This window comes from Rhinolophus sinicus, chromosome 15, assembly GCF_057876585.1.
Source record: "Rhinolophus sinicus isolate RSI-liver-muscle chromosome 15, RSI-T2T, whole genome shotgun sequence".
Taxonomy (NCBI): Eukaryota; Metazoa; Chordata; class Mammalia; order Chiroptera; family Rhinolophidae; genus Rhinolophus; species Rhinolophus sinicus.
In genome coordinates this window covers 118,788,577-118,804,492 of record NC_142515.1, presented here as the reverse complement: position 1 = coordinate 118,804,492, position 15,916 = coordinate 118,788,577, and the positions used below count along the sequence as shown (strand labels likewise).

Here is a 15,916-nt window from a genome sequence, read left to right as displayed (position 1 = left end):
CGGAAAGGCTAGCAACGGCCTGAGGTGGATCACTCTCTACGCCGTTTTTCTTGCCCCACTGACAAACTTGAGTTTGTCACTGAAAAGTGCTCCAGGCCTCACAAGCCAATTAAAACATCCTTTGTGTGAACTGGCCAGAGCCCAGTGCAGAAAAGAAGCCCAAATCCACTTTCAAACACCTCAGGTGCAAAAGCAATTAGAGAATGCAGCTATGCTTATCAAACATCTTCTAGGAAATCATAATATTAATAAATGGGAGTTATCACTTAGGGTACTATTTGGGGGTCAATATTTATTGCTTAGTAAGTGAAAATGTGTAGGTCACCTGCATGCTCTCATGTATCATATGAACTCATCATGACAATGTATTGGAAATCTAACTAACACGAAAGATATTTTGATTCCAGATGCAAATCACCTGGTGTCATAAAGAAGATGAATTCCATAGACCCTTGCTCAGGAACCAAGCTATCATAGACTATATTTGTATAGGGAAACAGCTTCCCCTCCCACTCAAAGAGCTTTGTAACCTCTAGAAAAGCCCAGAGTTTCTATGAATAGTTAACGAATGATGACATAATATGTTTTGAAGCTTGGAACACTGCTCCTCTCATATAGGAGCATAAAGACCATCTTTAGACAGTGCTCTCTTCAAGTAATAGATGAGATGTGACCCAGTAAATCCCTGTAATGCAGATATTACGCAAAAGGGACATATGATAGTCTGTTACTACTCTAATGAAAACAACTATTTTCATAATAATACGAATTTATTGAAAAATAAACACTTATAAAATAAAAAAGCCCAACTCTAAAGCATAGGAGGAGCTGTTTGTGGCTCCGTTTAACACATACTTTTGAAAAACTGATATGAGCTTGCGTTACACTTTTTGCTGAGTGTGGACGAACTACCTTAACAAATGGGAAATATGAATCAGAAGATTTAAGATAAATAATAAGTGTTTGAATTGCTTCTGAATACAAGTAAGATTTGATATTCAGACTTACGTATGACAGGAACGTCATCTTTCAGAAACTAGTATATCACCCTCATATTTAACCTTATGATCACACGTTTGATTCATTTCCTTTCATCTTACCGTACAATCATCAAGCTCTGTTATTTCTTTCCTCTAAATGCGCATCCAGAGAGAGACGGTCTCACACTTCACATAGTACAAAGTCCCCTAAAGTTCTCTCAGATTTTGTCCCACTCGTCTCCAACAGGAGCTCTTCCTCTAGCCTGGCTCCATCTGCATTGTCCACTTGAGGGACAGCCCTTTCCCTGCACCAGAATCCTTCCACCCACCATGCATCAGTCTAACTCCCACTCGAGCTTGGTCTACCTCAAAGCTTACGTCCCCCTTGGAGCCTGCTGTTGTTGTCCAGGCTGTACCCACCCTCGCTTTCTCTCTGCCCCTGGTCCTTCATGTAGACTTAACAAGGTGGCATTAACCACTTGCCTGTACTGGTTTAACATGCATGCCTCTTCATCTCCCTGACTACACTGCACTTTGCTAGACACTGTACAGGGTATTATTTTGGTATCTTCTTTTAGTCCATAATATTTGGAATTTTAGGAGAGAATATTCATGGGGAAGGTACACTTGGTCAAGTTTCACAATGTTCTATACTTGTGACAGACCCTTAGGCTAGTAGTGTCCTCTCAGGAAAAGATAGAGCCGGACCTACTCTGTTACATGTGAACGCACTGGATATCTACTGGGGCACTGGGCAGGGGCTTAGGGTGCAGCGAATGACCTTGAAAGGAAGGGACTCTACAACTCAGGGAGCAGAAAAATCGGGCATCTGGCTGAGGCAATACCTTCTCAAAGCCCAGGAGTACCTGGGAAAGGTGCTGGATGCCATCCCTGATGTGACAGTGTCCCAACACGGAATGCCGAGTTGTGGCCCGACGGATGTGCCTGTGAGCAGCCCTGCCCCAAGGACGATGTCCCCAAAGAAGTCCTTAGAAAGCCTGTGCTTCCTTTAATGTGTGCATGGTCCATTCCATGGCACACGAGGCCATGCGCATCCTCAGTAGGTCCTGATACCAAAGAATGAATAACCAGCCCTCTCGTGGAGAGACAAAGGAAATTCCACCCTTCACCACGGTTGGAATGGGAGGTGGGAGTGGGAGGTGGTGATGGAGGGTGGGCTGCTTTGAACGTATTAAGAAAATCAACAGGTGTAATTCTATGATTTACAAAACATAGCTAGGATCCACAAGATTTGACCTCTTAAAAAAATTTACTCTATCCTAAAAAAATGAAAAGAAAAATAAATCCATTAAACACAGAGTAACCTAAGTTTTCCATCTTACTTGAAACCATATGAGTCTTGGACCTTACCAGAACTTACAGATCCACAGACAATAACTGCCGTATTTAAGCAGATACTAATATTGAGCAATGAAATAAACAGGGGTTGTTTTAACTGAAGTTTCAGACTATCTTATGTGCTATTTCTCCATTAGAAAATGGTAGTGGTGGGTTGCTTATTAAAATGCATATTCCCAAACCTCATCCCAGACTTGCTGATTTTGATCTTTGGCAATGGAATCGGATTACCTTCATCTTAAACAATTTCCCCAGGGGATTTTTAGGCCTACAAGTTTCAGAACCACTGTTTGACTTGTAAACTCTCTCAGTAAACGAAGATATTCTTGTCCCACCAAACCTTTACAGAGAATTCTGATGGGGTCTAGTTATTAGGTTTGTGCAAAAATAATTGCGGTTTAAAAGGTTAAAAAAAAAAAAAAAAAATTGCAAAAACCGCAATTACTTTTGCACCAACCTAATAAAACCTCTTTCTCCCACAATACTATTATAAAATGAATTCTTTTCTTAAAACTTTCCTTTTCTGCTGTTTACTCTTAGACTCATATTTCTAGGACTCTGAAGAACATCAATCAGGATTTTCAAAATATGCCAGTATGTATGTGGAAATGACTGTTACACCCATCAATAGGAATTTTTCATTTATTATCTGCATTTTTGTAGCAGTTCTGCCTACTGGTTTCCCCTCAGCTGGGAGGCCCTGGGTTCAGGCAGATGAGTGTTCTGTCAATATTTTACCTTGCATCTGAGTTGCCAGATACTATTGGCTTAGTCAGGGTCATGGAACCTAAATTGTTTTTATAGTCCTTGAAGTAAGTCAATATTTTCAAGATTATAAAAACTACTCAGTGGTTATAATCACAAGACCTTATTCTAAAATAGCACGTTGATCAGAAGGACCCTGCTGTCCTTTTGAACACATGTACCTGATGTACGTAAATTTTGTGTTAAGAGAGCACTTCAGGTTTTATGAAACCAGCTCCATTAAAGCCCAAAATGTTAGAAGCAATAATGTGAAATTTGCTGTAAAACATAAATTTCAATATCGGGTAACATTGAGATAGATGTTGAAAGTCACTGAGGGAGCCTCTAGTGGATTGAACACCCACTGTTACCCTGGCTTTGTGTAACACCCCAGTACAGTGACAATAAAGGAATAAAAATGATATAAATATTCACAAACAAAGAGGGTGGGAGATGGAAATAGCAATTGAGGGGTATCAACCAAATTTTGGAAGATGAAAATCAGATGGTTGCCTGGTAAATGATTTAGCAGCTTAGAAAAGCTAAAGCTAATCCTGCAGTAGGGAAAGCCGAAAATAAAGCAAGATGGTTCGAGCCAAAGAATGCTGCAGAGTCTCAGGAACCAGAAGCACCTCTGAAAGCCAGGGTGGGGGAGCACACGAAAGGAAAACTGGCTAGAGTCCTGTTTAAGAGGTGGGCCAGATACACTTCCCCAGACTGGAAGAACGAAGGTTTATGACGCTGTGGAGAGATTAAGCCACAAGACTCTGGAACCCAGGATCCCAGCCCTAGCTGAGGGTGGGCTGAGGAGCCGTACAAACACTGGGAGCTGAAATGAAAAGTCTACATAGTATTTAGTGAGACACCTCTCACCATTCCCCCCATCTACCAACTCCATCCCTCTGCTCAGCTCCAGAAAGCAGCCTCCACATTTACAACTCTCAGTAATGAGAGTGAAGGTGTTTTGTCTGACTAGCGTTCGAGGGAGGAAAAAATATCTACAAAGAAAAAATATCTATAAAAAATGTCTATAAATGAAAAATAAAATACAATCAGCATACAGAAAAAGGTGCTTGGGAGAAACAGAGAATGCAGGGGGCACAAGAAAACTTAATTTAAAAATGATAATTAATATTCTTAGATCCAAAGGGGTACCTTGGAGAACAAGAAAGGGGCTATAGAAATATAAAATTTGACCAATAAAATGAAATGTTCAATTTTAGAGTTGGGGGATAAAGTTAAGGAAATTTCACTGAACATAGAAGAAAAGGACTAAGATATGGAAGATGGAAAAGATGTGAAAATTAGACAAAAATCCAGGAGGTCCAATACATGATGAATGAAAGTTCCAGAAAGTTATAAAAAGAGAAAAGGGAAAAGAGAAATGATCAAAGAAATAATACTAGAACATATTCCAGATCTTAAAGATACAGGTTTCTGGATTTTTTAAAAAAAAGTTCCCAGTAGCAGACACACTGAATGAAAAAGAGCTACATTAGGGCACATCATCACGGAATTTCAGGGCTAGAGAGAAGGTCTGAAAGGCTCTCCGAGTGAGAAAACAGGTTATACACATAGAGTAAGGGATCCAAATGTCACTGGATATTATGAAAGCCACAGGACCGTGAAGAAATGCCTTTAAAATTCTGATTGAATATGTTTTCTTACCTATAATTCTATATCTGGCAAACTATCAATCAAATGTGAGAATAAAGACATTCTCAAAAACAGTTGCCATAAAAATAATCTCCCGTGCACCCTTTCTTAAGAAGCTCTGAGGGGATGTGCTCCACCAATTTGAGGGGACTAAGCTGAGAAAGAGAAGGAAGGATCAAGAAAGCAGATAATGCAACACAGAAGAGCCATGAAAAATTCCAAGAATGATGGTGAAAGACAGCTGTGCGACTTCTGTTAAGCAGTAGAGCAAGAAAGCTGTAGGACAGAAGACTGGAGTAAGAGGATGGAGGCCTTCAGGAAGGAGGGAGGGAGGGAGGGAGGGAGGGAGGGAGGGAAGGAGGGAGGGAGGGAGGGAGGGGGGAGGGAGGGAGAGTAAGATAGAGAGGGAGGCAGAGGGAGAGAGGGAAGATTAATTTTGAGTAAGAAAGAGAGAGAAGTAGGGGGCGGGAGGGGAGAGAGGGAAGGAGAAAAGGAAGGAGAGAAAAACAGAAAAACAGATTATCTGATGGGTTTGATGACATTGAAAGTTTTACAGAGTCAGAAAAGATTGAGGACATATTGAAGATAGGTGCAGAGATAACTAACACCAATTTAAAAAAAGAGGCAGTTATTAATTCCAGGAAAAACAAAAACTTGCACAAGAAAGGAAATATACTCCTAGTAGCTAACCTGTCATGCACGCTACAAAAATCAGTCCTGGAAAGACGGATTATATTTTGTGATATATTTAGCTATACTGAGAGTACGGAGAAGAGAAAAAAGAGATTGTGTGTGTGGAGGGGGCTGTGTTTGTGAGGAGGTAGTGGAAGCCAGCTAAATCCTCGTCTTCTATAGAATCAAATAATTGAAATATTGAGAAACAGCGGTTTATGGAAATAAATAAAACAACTTAATGAACTGAAGTGGTCACCTCAGGGAAGCGGAGATAGGAATGAAGGTGAGGAAGCTGTTCTTTGTCATCATAAGCCTTATGGTCCTACGTGACTCTCTGAGCTATGTCACGTATTATTTGGATAAAACAAACAATATACATTTTAAGGAGACTAAACAAAGGGGCTCCAAGCTTTTAAAGTTAAGGAAAGTGTATCTTCGAAGAGATTTCCACGATGGCTGTTAATACTGGAGATCTGTTCTTTCTGTGGGGATTTTATGGCTAAAAAGCTTATAATAATACACCTCACAGGGGACCCAATGCATTTTGGTGAAATAAAATTGAAAGGGGAAAACATTCCTTAAAACAGGAGCACATGTGTACTCATTCTGATATACACAGCCACAGCACACACATGTAAAGTGTGAATAAACTAGCAGAGTTGTCCACGGTTTATCTAGTCCTGTGATTGCAACTACTGGAAATTAACATCACACTTTGGAAATTATTCACTTCCCATTATTCCGTGTAAAAGTGATTCTTGGGCTCTAGGTATCCCTGACCACCAAGCAGTCATGTGCTTTGGGTTTACTCCTTTCATAGTTGGTCCATTGTGTTTTTGTTTGTCAGACAGAGACTGAGTTTGCCTATCCCGCAATCTCATTGTTGTTCCACTGGTTCAAGATAGCCACCAGCTATCAAAGGATTCTTTTCAGATTTGCCTTTCCAGTTCTTCTGTTTGATTTCAAAAGCAGCTCTGTTATCTGTGCTCATGCTCTGTCCACGGGAGCTGGAAAGCCACTGTAAACATATTTTTGGCCTGAACTTTGATAATCGCCATGTTTAATGATTTATTAAACATCCTTATGTTTAAGACACGGAGTTAGGCACTATGCAAAAATAGTGGGGGAAAAGAGAGAAAGAGAGAGAGAGAGAGAGAGAGAGAGAGAGAGAGAGAGAGAGAGAGAGAGAGAGATCCTGTCCTTGAAAAATAATGAAATTAGGAAAAGATAATGACCAAAGTAAGTTCGGGTTATTTCATCACAGAAAGACATATTTTAAAAATTAGAGAGCGATCTAGAAGGTCCAATACATGATGAACAGAACTTCCAGAAAGTAAAAAACGAGAAAAGGGAACGGAGAAGTGATAAAAAAAAATAACAGAAAAACATAACCCAGAGAAGATTTGAAAGTTTATAATGGTGGAAGTTTTACTGATACGCTCGTTGTTACTATTTGAGCTTAAGTTTTATAGGAAATAAAAGAAGACGATAAGGAGTGAAAAGAGGAGGTGGAGAGAGAGAAGGGAAAAGAAAGTGAGTGTGGAGAGAAGGGTTTTGGAACTATCTTCTAAAACAGGCGTTCACAATGAATACTCTATGAGCCGTACGTAAATGAATAGAAAATAATGGTGCCACCTCAACCCAACTGGCAAATTGCATAAATAAGAATCTTCTTTTAAAGAATTAGCAAATTATAAACTTTTTAAAAATAAGGGATTTCCCTTCCTTAACAAGTATTTTTCCTGATGGTAGAATTAACATACAGGTATGACAGAAAATTTAGAAAATTCAGTAAAGTATAGAGAGGAAAAGAATAATCACTCATAATTTTACCAACCAGATATGCCATTCCTGATATTTTAGTTATTCAGTATTTTTCCAGACGTTATTAAAAAACAATCTGGATTGTAACATACAAGCTGTTGGATGATCTGCTTATTTCATTCATTCAATGAGCATTTCCATGTGACAAGTCACTCAATATCATGATTTTCATGTACATTATTTTTCCAAAATATTTATTTTGGTTCCCATTTTTCACTATCATAAGTAACCTCAGGAGCATAATCTTTGTGCATAAACCCTTGTTCAATTCTCTAATTATAAGGAATACTACATAAATTCTGAGAAGTGAAATTTCTAGATAAAACATATTCAAAATTTTGAAAGAAGTTTTGTTTGTTTCTATTTTTGGTTCCCTCTTTTTTGAAATATCCAGAACCTGTGTGAATTTCTATTCTTTTCTGAGAGAAATGACATTTTTTGCCAATGTCCCAAATAAGTAAACATCTGTATATGATCATTATCTTGAAATAAATATTCTACTGTGATTGACTTTGGTGCTTATTCATTAAAACTAAGTGTTGCTCATGGTCCTCGTGGCCAACAAAGAATAAAGTGAATTTTCACTAGCAACAGCACAAAACAAATTTGAACTACTATGTGTAATTATATTTTATGTCTCGGCCTATAATTCGTGCACATATTTGTGCAATGTACTCGCCTATAGTGTAATTAACTCTTCTGAGAGCTATGTAAATACTGCTCCTCAATCGGACAAAAGCGTGAAATAAGTGGTATGTTTGCAGAAAGACATTTGTGTGTTTATATGTATATTTTGAAGCTTGTTTCAAACAGTGGCGAGTTAATATTTCAATAAAAAGCAGGCTTTTGCTGGATGGTTCTTTATCAGGGGAGGAAGTGATTATTCTCATGAAACCTCAAGAAGGAAGATGCTGAAAATACCTCATGAGATGAAAGGAAGAGAGGAGCCCACAGATTTAATCCAGAAAACCATCACTTTCCTTTCTTCACCTGACTGAGTCCTTTCAGAACATGACCTCTGCAGCCCAAGCCTTCAGTTACTCACACGCAAGCGTAAGGACCTTTAAAATTCATGTTCCAGCAAAGACAAGAACTTCATCCCAAGTTAGCAAATTTCAAAGGGCATTGAGTGAGGGTGGGGCGTGAGGCTGGGTTCACGTTGCGCCCACATGTCTACAGAGCCTGTGAGTTAGAATGAATCATCTTTGGCTCAGAGGAAATACTTTACTGCAGCTGGCGTAAAAACAGCGAATGTAGGAGCACAACTCGTGTTAAGATTAACAGCAGACCATTCTGACAGCTTGCGATCTCATAAACCTCAGACGCGTCTGGGCTACAACCAACCTCCCTGTATACTGCCTACATGTTTGCTCGCTTCAGAACTTCATACTGAAGCATGCACAATGTTGCAGTTTTCCAGCGACATCTATTTTTTTAATGAAAGCAAGATAAAAGTTCACATTTCCATGGTGTTTTTCTAACAGCTACTGATTGCAGTTGATGTAAACCAAGCTATATTTTTATTTCTCCAGACAGCATTTCTTTAGAGCTGGTCGGCATGTGCAGACAAGAAACCACTGTGAGGTTTTGGGGTTGGAAGGCTGTGAAGAAGGACAGGAATCAAGCCACCGAGCGCAGGCCTGTCTCTGCAGGCCAGTACCACCTCCAGCTCTGCAGCCTTCATCAAGTTCAAGGGGGTTGGGTGCACAGGGGGAGGGGCACACCAGGACACACAAGATACAAATAGCCGTGATGCTCGATCTGCCTTCATTATTTCCCAGTCCCTCTGATTGTGGACACATATCTAAACACTAGTTAGAACCTGTTTGCACACAAGGTCCCCTAAAGCAAAATCTCCAACTGCAATGCGAATGTTGGCATCCTGAGAGGACGGAGGCACAAAATAGCACAAAATAGCAATGGGCAGTGAGGTGATGGCTCCTGAATTCATCCAGGCGGGGCGAAGGTCAGTAGAACAATGCATTCCCCACTCCCCCTTTCTTTCAAGGTAGACAAAGTGTTAACTGAAAGGAGCTTTGGCTGCGTGCCACACTGGTCACTCCCCAACCGGCTGCCACTCGTTTTTTACCACGGATCATGGAGAGCCCTACACCCCAAAGCCAGGATGTCATGAAGTGGGAAAGAGGAGACTTCATTCTGCTACAGCAGTAAAATATATTCACCATCAAATGTTCCTGAATTAGACCTGAATAAAGTGGAGAGGTTTCCCTGCAGTCCCACAGCTTCTAATTGCACTTGTTTACTAACACGTCTCCAAACGTTGAGTGGTCCTACAAAAACCTATTCTCTAGTTCACTCTGAAAACACAGGAAACTCCCACAGTTGAGCATCAAGAATCGAATTTCCATGATTCATAGTTCAGTAAGGTAGGCGAAGGGCTTATAACGCTGGTGGAGAGATCCTGGAAGGCTCCGGCCTCCCCTCCCCCCAGTCTAGGATGGATGACAATGACCTGGGAATGACAAGCACCAGGCGTGGCCCTGTGAGCTGACAGCACTGCCTCCCACACAGTGAGAACCTTATGTCATTTTTCGTTTCTTACTTGCTGTCAGGAATAAAAAGGCGTTAGATTCCTAGGCGTTCAAATACAGGGAAGCTAAGTGTGCCACCCTTTACATCTCTTGGAAGAAAGGGGAGAAAAACAAAACACCAAACCCAAACCTGGCAACTACATGAGGATGTGTGGGGAGAATTTCCCCGGTCATTGTTAACCCCCCTAGTGCTGACGTGGGGACAGCGTCACACGTCCCAGTCTGAAATGCATCACCAGAAGGGCTCGGAGTGGGTGTCGCTCTCCCGCTTACCTGACCGTGGGGTGGCAGCGCCGCGTATGCCAGGGGCTGGTTCATCACTCCTTTCTGCTTCATGAGAAGCATGCGTTTCTGGTCCTCGCTCAGGTGTGCCCTGGGAGCCTGGAGCTGCGGGGGTGGCTGCGGGGGCTGCGGGGGCTGCTGGATATAGGGCATCAGGGGGTTTTTGGTGGGGTTGGCCATGGGCGGTGTCATTCTCTGACTCAAGTCCGCGTTAAAATGGGTCAGAGGCTTAGTGTTGCCGTATGTGAGGATATTGTGCTGTTTGTTTAAGGAGTCCGTACCCAGGTTATTTGGCTGTTGACTGATCATGGTCATGTGATTCTGAGGGAGGTAGTTATTCATTGTCGTCTTCTGCAGGTTGTTTGCCATGGGAGGCACTCCAGGGTTTTGGTTGTTAAAGGCTTGAGGGTACACCATTGGGCTATTTGGTTTTTCTGCAGTGAAAGCGGTGCCATACGGGCTGGATGGAGGCCCCAGAGGAGACCAGCTGGAAGTCTGATTTGAGTGCTGCTGCTGCTGCTGCTGCTGCTGCTGCTGCTTCTGCTGCATGAGTTTGGCCCTTTGTTGCTGCTGTGCAGCCATCTGCTTGAGCTGCTCTGCTGGAGACATGTCGGAGCTGGGCACAGCCACAGGGCCCGACCCTGACCCGCCAACCGTCACGGCCGCTGGGTTGAGGAGATAACCATTTCCTGGCCGAGGTGGAGCTTGGCCTGGAGTGTGGGCTTGGTTTGGAGTTTGCGGGGACTGGACAGCACAGTTTGCTGGGGAGCTGGCGGGGTTTGGAGGTGCGGGAGTGCTGGCGACAGAGGGTAAACTACTGGCCGTGGAGACACTAGAAAAGGGAGGCCCAGAAGACGAGGGCCGTGCCTGGGGAGACCCCATGGAGACGTGCGTGAAAGGAGAGTGAGAGGGGTCGCTCTTCACGCTCAGGCTCTCCTGGGAAAGCGGCGTCTCAGTCGCTGGCTGTGAGAACTCTGGCTCCTTCTTCTCTTCAAAGTCTTCATTGAACAGGTCCTGTATGTCATCTTCAGGGACCGTGTTGGCCAATTCATCTATCAATTCTTGCCATTCCTGATCATTCAGGTTAATGTCCGAGAACAGCTTGTTCTGATTTGAAAGAGATGTTTCTGATGTGTCTATGCAAGTCGGGTCATCGAGAGGTTCTTGTTTGAGGTCCTTGCTCTGCAAGATGGTGAAGCTGTCCTCCAGGTCACTGCAACCGTTCACCGGGAGCTTAATCTCTGGGAGCCTCCCATTCTTACTGAGGTCTTCTAGAAGCCCAGGAGTGTGAGTCCCACTGTTCTGCAAGGGCAAAGAAGGCTTCAGGTCAAGTTGGTGAAGAGGAGAAGCGGAAGGCAGGGGCATGTTGTTGGGCAAACTGTTGATGGCTTCCATCCCTGTGGGCATGTCCTTCCGTATTCGCTTGCTAGTTGGAGAAAAACTCCCATCGCAAGCACCATTCTGCTGGTCTCCATTAAGTGGCGAGCGGGCTCCTTCCAACTTCCTCTTCACAGTCTCCTGGAGCTGGAAAAGAAACAGGCAAGAGGGTGACTCAATCTCCTCTCATAGTTCACGCTGTAAGCATGGTGAGATGCAATGCTATCAAGTAACTTTTACATGGTTAGTAACACATAGTAAAGAGGTTATACTTGTAAAGTTCAAATTGGCTAGGCTTCAATTCAGATTATATGGGAAAAGGTTTTATCCAAAAGCAGACCTCACCAGGCGAAGAGACAGAAAACAAAGGAAAGGGGCGGCTGGATGGCTCAGTTGGTTAGACAGCGAGCTAACCAACAAGGTTGTTGGTTCAATTCCCACGTGGGATGGTGGGCTGCGCCCCCTGCAACTAAAGATTGAAAAACGGCGACTGGACTTGGAGCTGAGCTGGGCCCTCCACAACTAGATTGAAGGACAACGACTTGGAGCTGGAGAGACACACTGTTCCCCAATATTTCCCCCCCCAAAAAAATCCAAAAAACACACCAAACAAACTAAAGATTGGAGGGTGGGGGAACACATGAAAAGAGACAGTTAAAGGCAGCAGTTCTCTTATAGTGAAGAATCATCTACTATTATTTTCCAAATGAATGCTAAATATGAGACTTGGACCAAAATATGTCATACTCAAGAAAGATGTTAATAATTATCCTAAATTCTTGTCACATCTTAATTGAGAACATCAAGGAATTAAATCCACAACATTTTAAAGAACACTGAAAGTCCTCTGAAAATACAGAATTTAACACATTTACCAAACAGCACAGAAATGAAGGTTGGTGGTTAACGTAACCCCAAGCTTCCTTTCAGTTCTGATTTTACTTGCCCTCCCAGCACCTTCTGACACAGTAGCCCACTCTGTTCTAAAAGCACACCTCCATTGGTTCCCATGATATCACACTTTTCTGGATTTCCTTCTTTCTCTCCATCTGTTCTTTCTCAGTCTCTTATACATTCTTCTTGCTGCTAAGTGATGTGATTCTTCATTGTTTGGTCTTAAGCTTTTTTTCCTGCCCACTCTACATGCTTGCCTAGATGATTTCATCCATGATAACGACTTCAACCATATTCTCTAGGCTGATGATGCCATAACGACATATCCAGCCCCGTCTTCTCTGACAAGTCCCGTGTACTCTAATGCCTCTTCCTGGTTGTTTCATGGGCATCTAAAACTCAACATGTCTTGACATTGAGCTGATTATCCTTTAATACTCAAATACGATCCTTACCAATGTTCCTATCTCAGTATCTACCCAGTTACCCAAATCAGAAACCTGAGCTTTCTTCCTGAAATGTCTCACATCACCAGTCAGCAAGTCCTGTGTGGCCTGCAGCCGTAATATCACTCTGACATGCCCACCCATCTCCTACCCCACCGCCACTAACCTAGTCTCTTTGCCTTGCCTCCATTCATCCATCCATTCACTCTTTCATCTATTCTTTTATTCATTGTTTTGCTCTCCATCAACCAAGCCCTTCCTGCTTATAACCCTAAAATGATTTCCATTGTCTTTAGATTAAAATCCACACTGAGCCCACGTCTCCTGGCTCTTGCTCATCATTTCAGGCTTGTCTTCTTGCCTCTCAGCTTAGCATCACCTCCCTATCCCCTGTGAAACATTTTCTATCAACTCTCACGAAATTCTCTGAGTTTCTTAAATGTGCCAAGCTTCCTTCTGCCTCCAGGACTTTGTACGTGTTGTTTTCTTTTCTTAGGACTTACTCTTCTGCTCCCTCTTCCCTTCTCCAGATTAGTAGCTACTTATATTTCAGGTTGTATCTTAGACTTCACTTCCTCCCAGAAATCTTTTCTCATGTTCTGTGCCTACACCAACTACATTAGGTACCTTCTCTGACTCACCTGTACTGGGTTGGATATCCCGGAGTAAGTGTTTCCAAGCAATCTCTACTTCCCCATCATAGCTTCTACCATGCTTTGGGGCAATCGCTTAAGTGTCTGCTTAGGGAGCTCCAAGAAGGTAGGGGCTATGGCTGACTTGCTTACTGTGCCTCCATGGGGCTGCACTTAGTATGCAAGTTCCTAGCAGTGGTTAATAAGTAACGGCAAATTGAGTGTGTGATTCTATTGTGTAATTCATAGGGGCTGAAAGAGGTGAGTTTGAGTCAGAGCAGGAGGCAGCCCCACTGACCATAAGGAATGCCTGGCTTTGACAGCCGACATTCCCAGTCATGGGATCTCTGACCCTGGAGAGTGATGGGCTCATTTAAGGAGTCCAGTTAAGAAAAGTCTTGCTAACTCTATGCATTTATGAACTATAAACCTAATTCATCTGTCTGCCCCCTTCCTTTCTGCCAGAAAGGAACGGTACGGGGGCTCTGGTAAAAGAGCCTGGCATAGAGCAGGCACTGGGGAAATGCTCACTGAGTGACAGAAGGAAGACTAGCTTTGCTAGAAAAGTTTCAGTAACTTTGCAGAGGCGGAGGCAGAAGGCAGAGTGACATGGGGAGGGCCCGCCCTGCACTTGGGCACGCTCCCTTCCTCGCAAAGTGCTATGTATTATGGGAGCCCGATTCCCTCTGACCTTGTACTTGGCACACGGAACCGACAAGGCTCTAGAGGAGCCCCATGTGAAATAAAACCAACCTGGAGATGCAATGGGGGATTCTAAGAGGTGCCACTTCATTGTTATTCTCGTAAGTAGAGAATTCCATTTTAAAAGCAAATAGAAAAGGTCCTTGAGTAAAAATCCAGTTTAGCCCTTGTTCCTAAGTCTTACATTTTTAACCACAACACCAAACACTCTCTGCAGTCACTTGATAGAAGCCCCTGAATTGCTGAAACCAAGGTCCTCACTGGAATTTCACTTCAAAGAAGATACTTGCTCAATCCATCATATTAGGTAGACACTGCTATAAAATTACGTTATTTATTGAACAAACCAGGAAACTGTGGTTCTGATCATAGGTACGGCAGTTACTTGAATGTAGCTCCAACACATAGTGACAAGTTCAAATATCCCAGCTTCAGGGCCTAAAGGAAACAAAGCTTGAGGCCCTTGGCATGTCCTGAAACAATGTTAACCTTAACAAATAAGCACTTGTCTTAAAAATGAACCTGACTTTATTTTAGAAAGTCCAGGTCCACAGTTCTGTTCTAGGGCCGTGAAATGGGTGGGGCAGGATGGAGAAATAAAGACGAATGTTTTGTTTGTTCCTCTGTAAAATAGTGGTGGCTAAGACCATGGAGACAGACGGGTTTGGCTGGGAACCCCAAGTTTCACCTCTTATTACCCAGCAGTGCGACCCTAGCTGGGTGCGGCAGGATAGGCAGTAATATAGAAATACAAGCACTGGCCCTAGGTTAGAATGTCTGGGCTCAAATCCAAGACCACTCACCTAAGAATTGAGACCTATAAATGTTGCCTGGCACTTAATAAATGTTAGTGATACCCTCCGTTGTATAGGGAGTTACACGAAGGTATGGATTCTTCTGTTTTGTTTACTCCGGGTCCTCAGCAGCTCACAGTAGATACTCAACAAATACATGTTGAATGAATGAGTCTTCAAACACTTATTTAACCTCTCCCAAGCCTGGGTTTCCTTACCTGCAAAATGGGGTAATAATATCTAGTTCAGAGAGTTATTCTGAGGATGAACTTACATGGAAGGCACTTAGCTTGGCCTCTAGTAAGCATCCCCAAAGCTTTAGCTATTAGTATTTTTAAAATTTAGTGATACCAATAGTCACAACTACACCTGAGATAGACCACTTTCTAGATCTCCAAAACAAACAGGTAGAATGATATTTCTGTTCGCTAGCCTGCGAAACCCTAACAATTTCCAAGCCTCTGGTGACCCTTTTCACATGTGAACAACAAAAATCAAATTTGCAATTCAAGCCCAAGTCCAAGTGCTAATGCATCCGTGTCCTAGATTGTGAAACAGCACTAGATTGTTGAGGTTCAAATCAAATCCATTTCCAGCATTCAACCTGAATGGAGCTGCTGAATATTTCCTTTTCCTTCAGGGCCTAAAATTCTCTATTGCTGGCCTCTCCAACCCAAATCTTGACATATATTTCACGTATCGGCACTTGGGAATATAAGAAAAGCATCCCTGAAGACACTGAAGCTATGTTACAATTTTTATGTTTTGTTTAGTTGTGTCCAAAATAGCAGAGCAATCTTAGCATCCCCACTGTGTGCCTCCTCGTCCCCTGCTATGGAAGGCGGGTCTGCGAGTCTAATTCTCTCCTGATGTCCTTCTTGGGAGGCAGAGGGAGAGTGGGAGGAGATAGAACCCACGTGCTCGAGAAAGCGGATAGCTCACAAGCACTCTGCTCAGGGATCATGAGAATGGTTGACCACATGGGGAAATGTCCCTGTG

The 15,916-nt window shown here is 42.8% G+C and overlaps 1 protein-coding gene across 3 annotated transcripts in view; it reads right to left on the bottom strand.

The window, feature by feature from the left end:
- The window catches only part of MAML3 (mastermind like transcriptional coactivator 3), a 377,351-nt gene that overhangs the window by 140,537 nt on the left and 220,898 nt on the right, over nucleotides 1–15,916 (bottom strand). For 2 of the 3 annotated variants that reach the window (XM_074338491.2, XM_019730802.3), the window contains exon 2: nucleotides 10,064–11,596. In XM_074338491.2, coding sequence (XP_074194592.2) covers nucleotides 10,064–11,596 — 1,533 coding nt within the window. Of the gene's footprint in view, nucleotides 1–10,063; nucleotides 11,597–13,430; nucleotides 13,567–15,916 lie in introns of those variants that run through there. The other variant, XM_074338492.2, reaches the window with a different exon arrangement.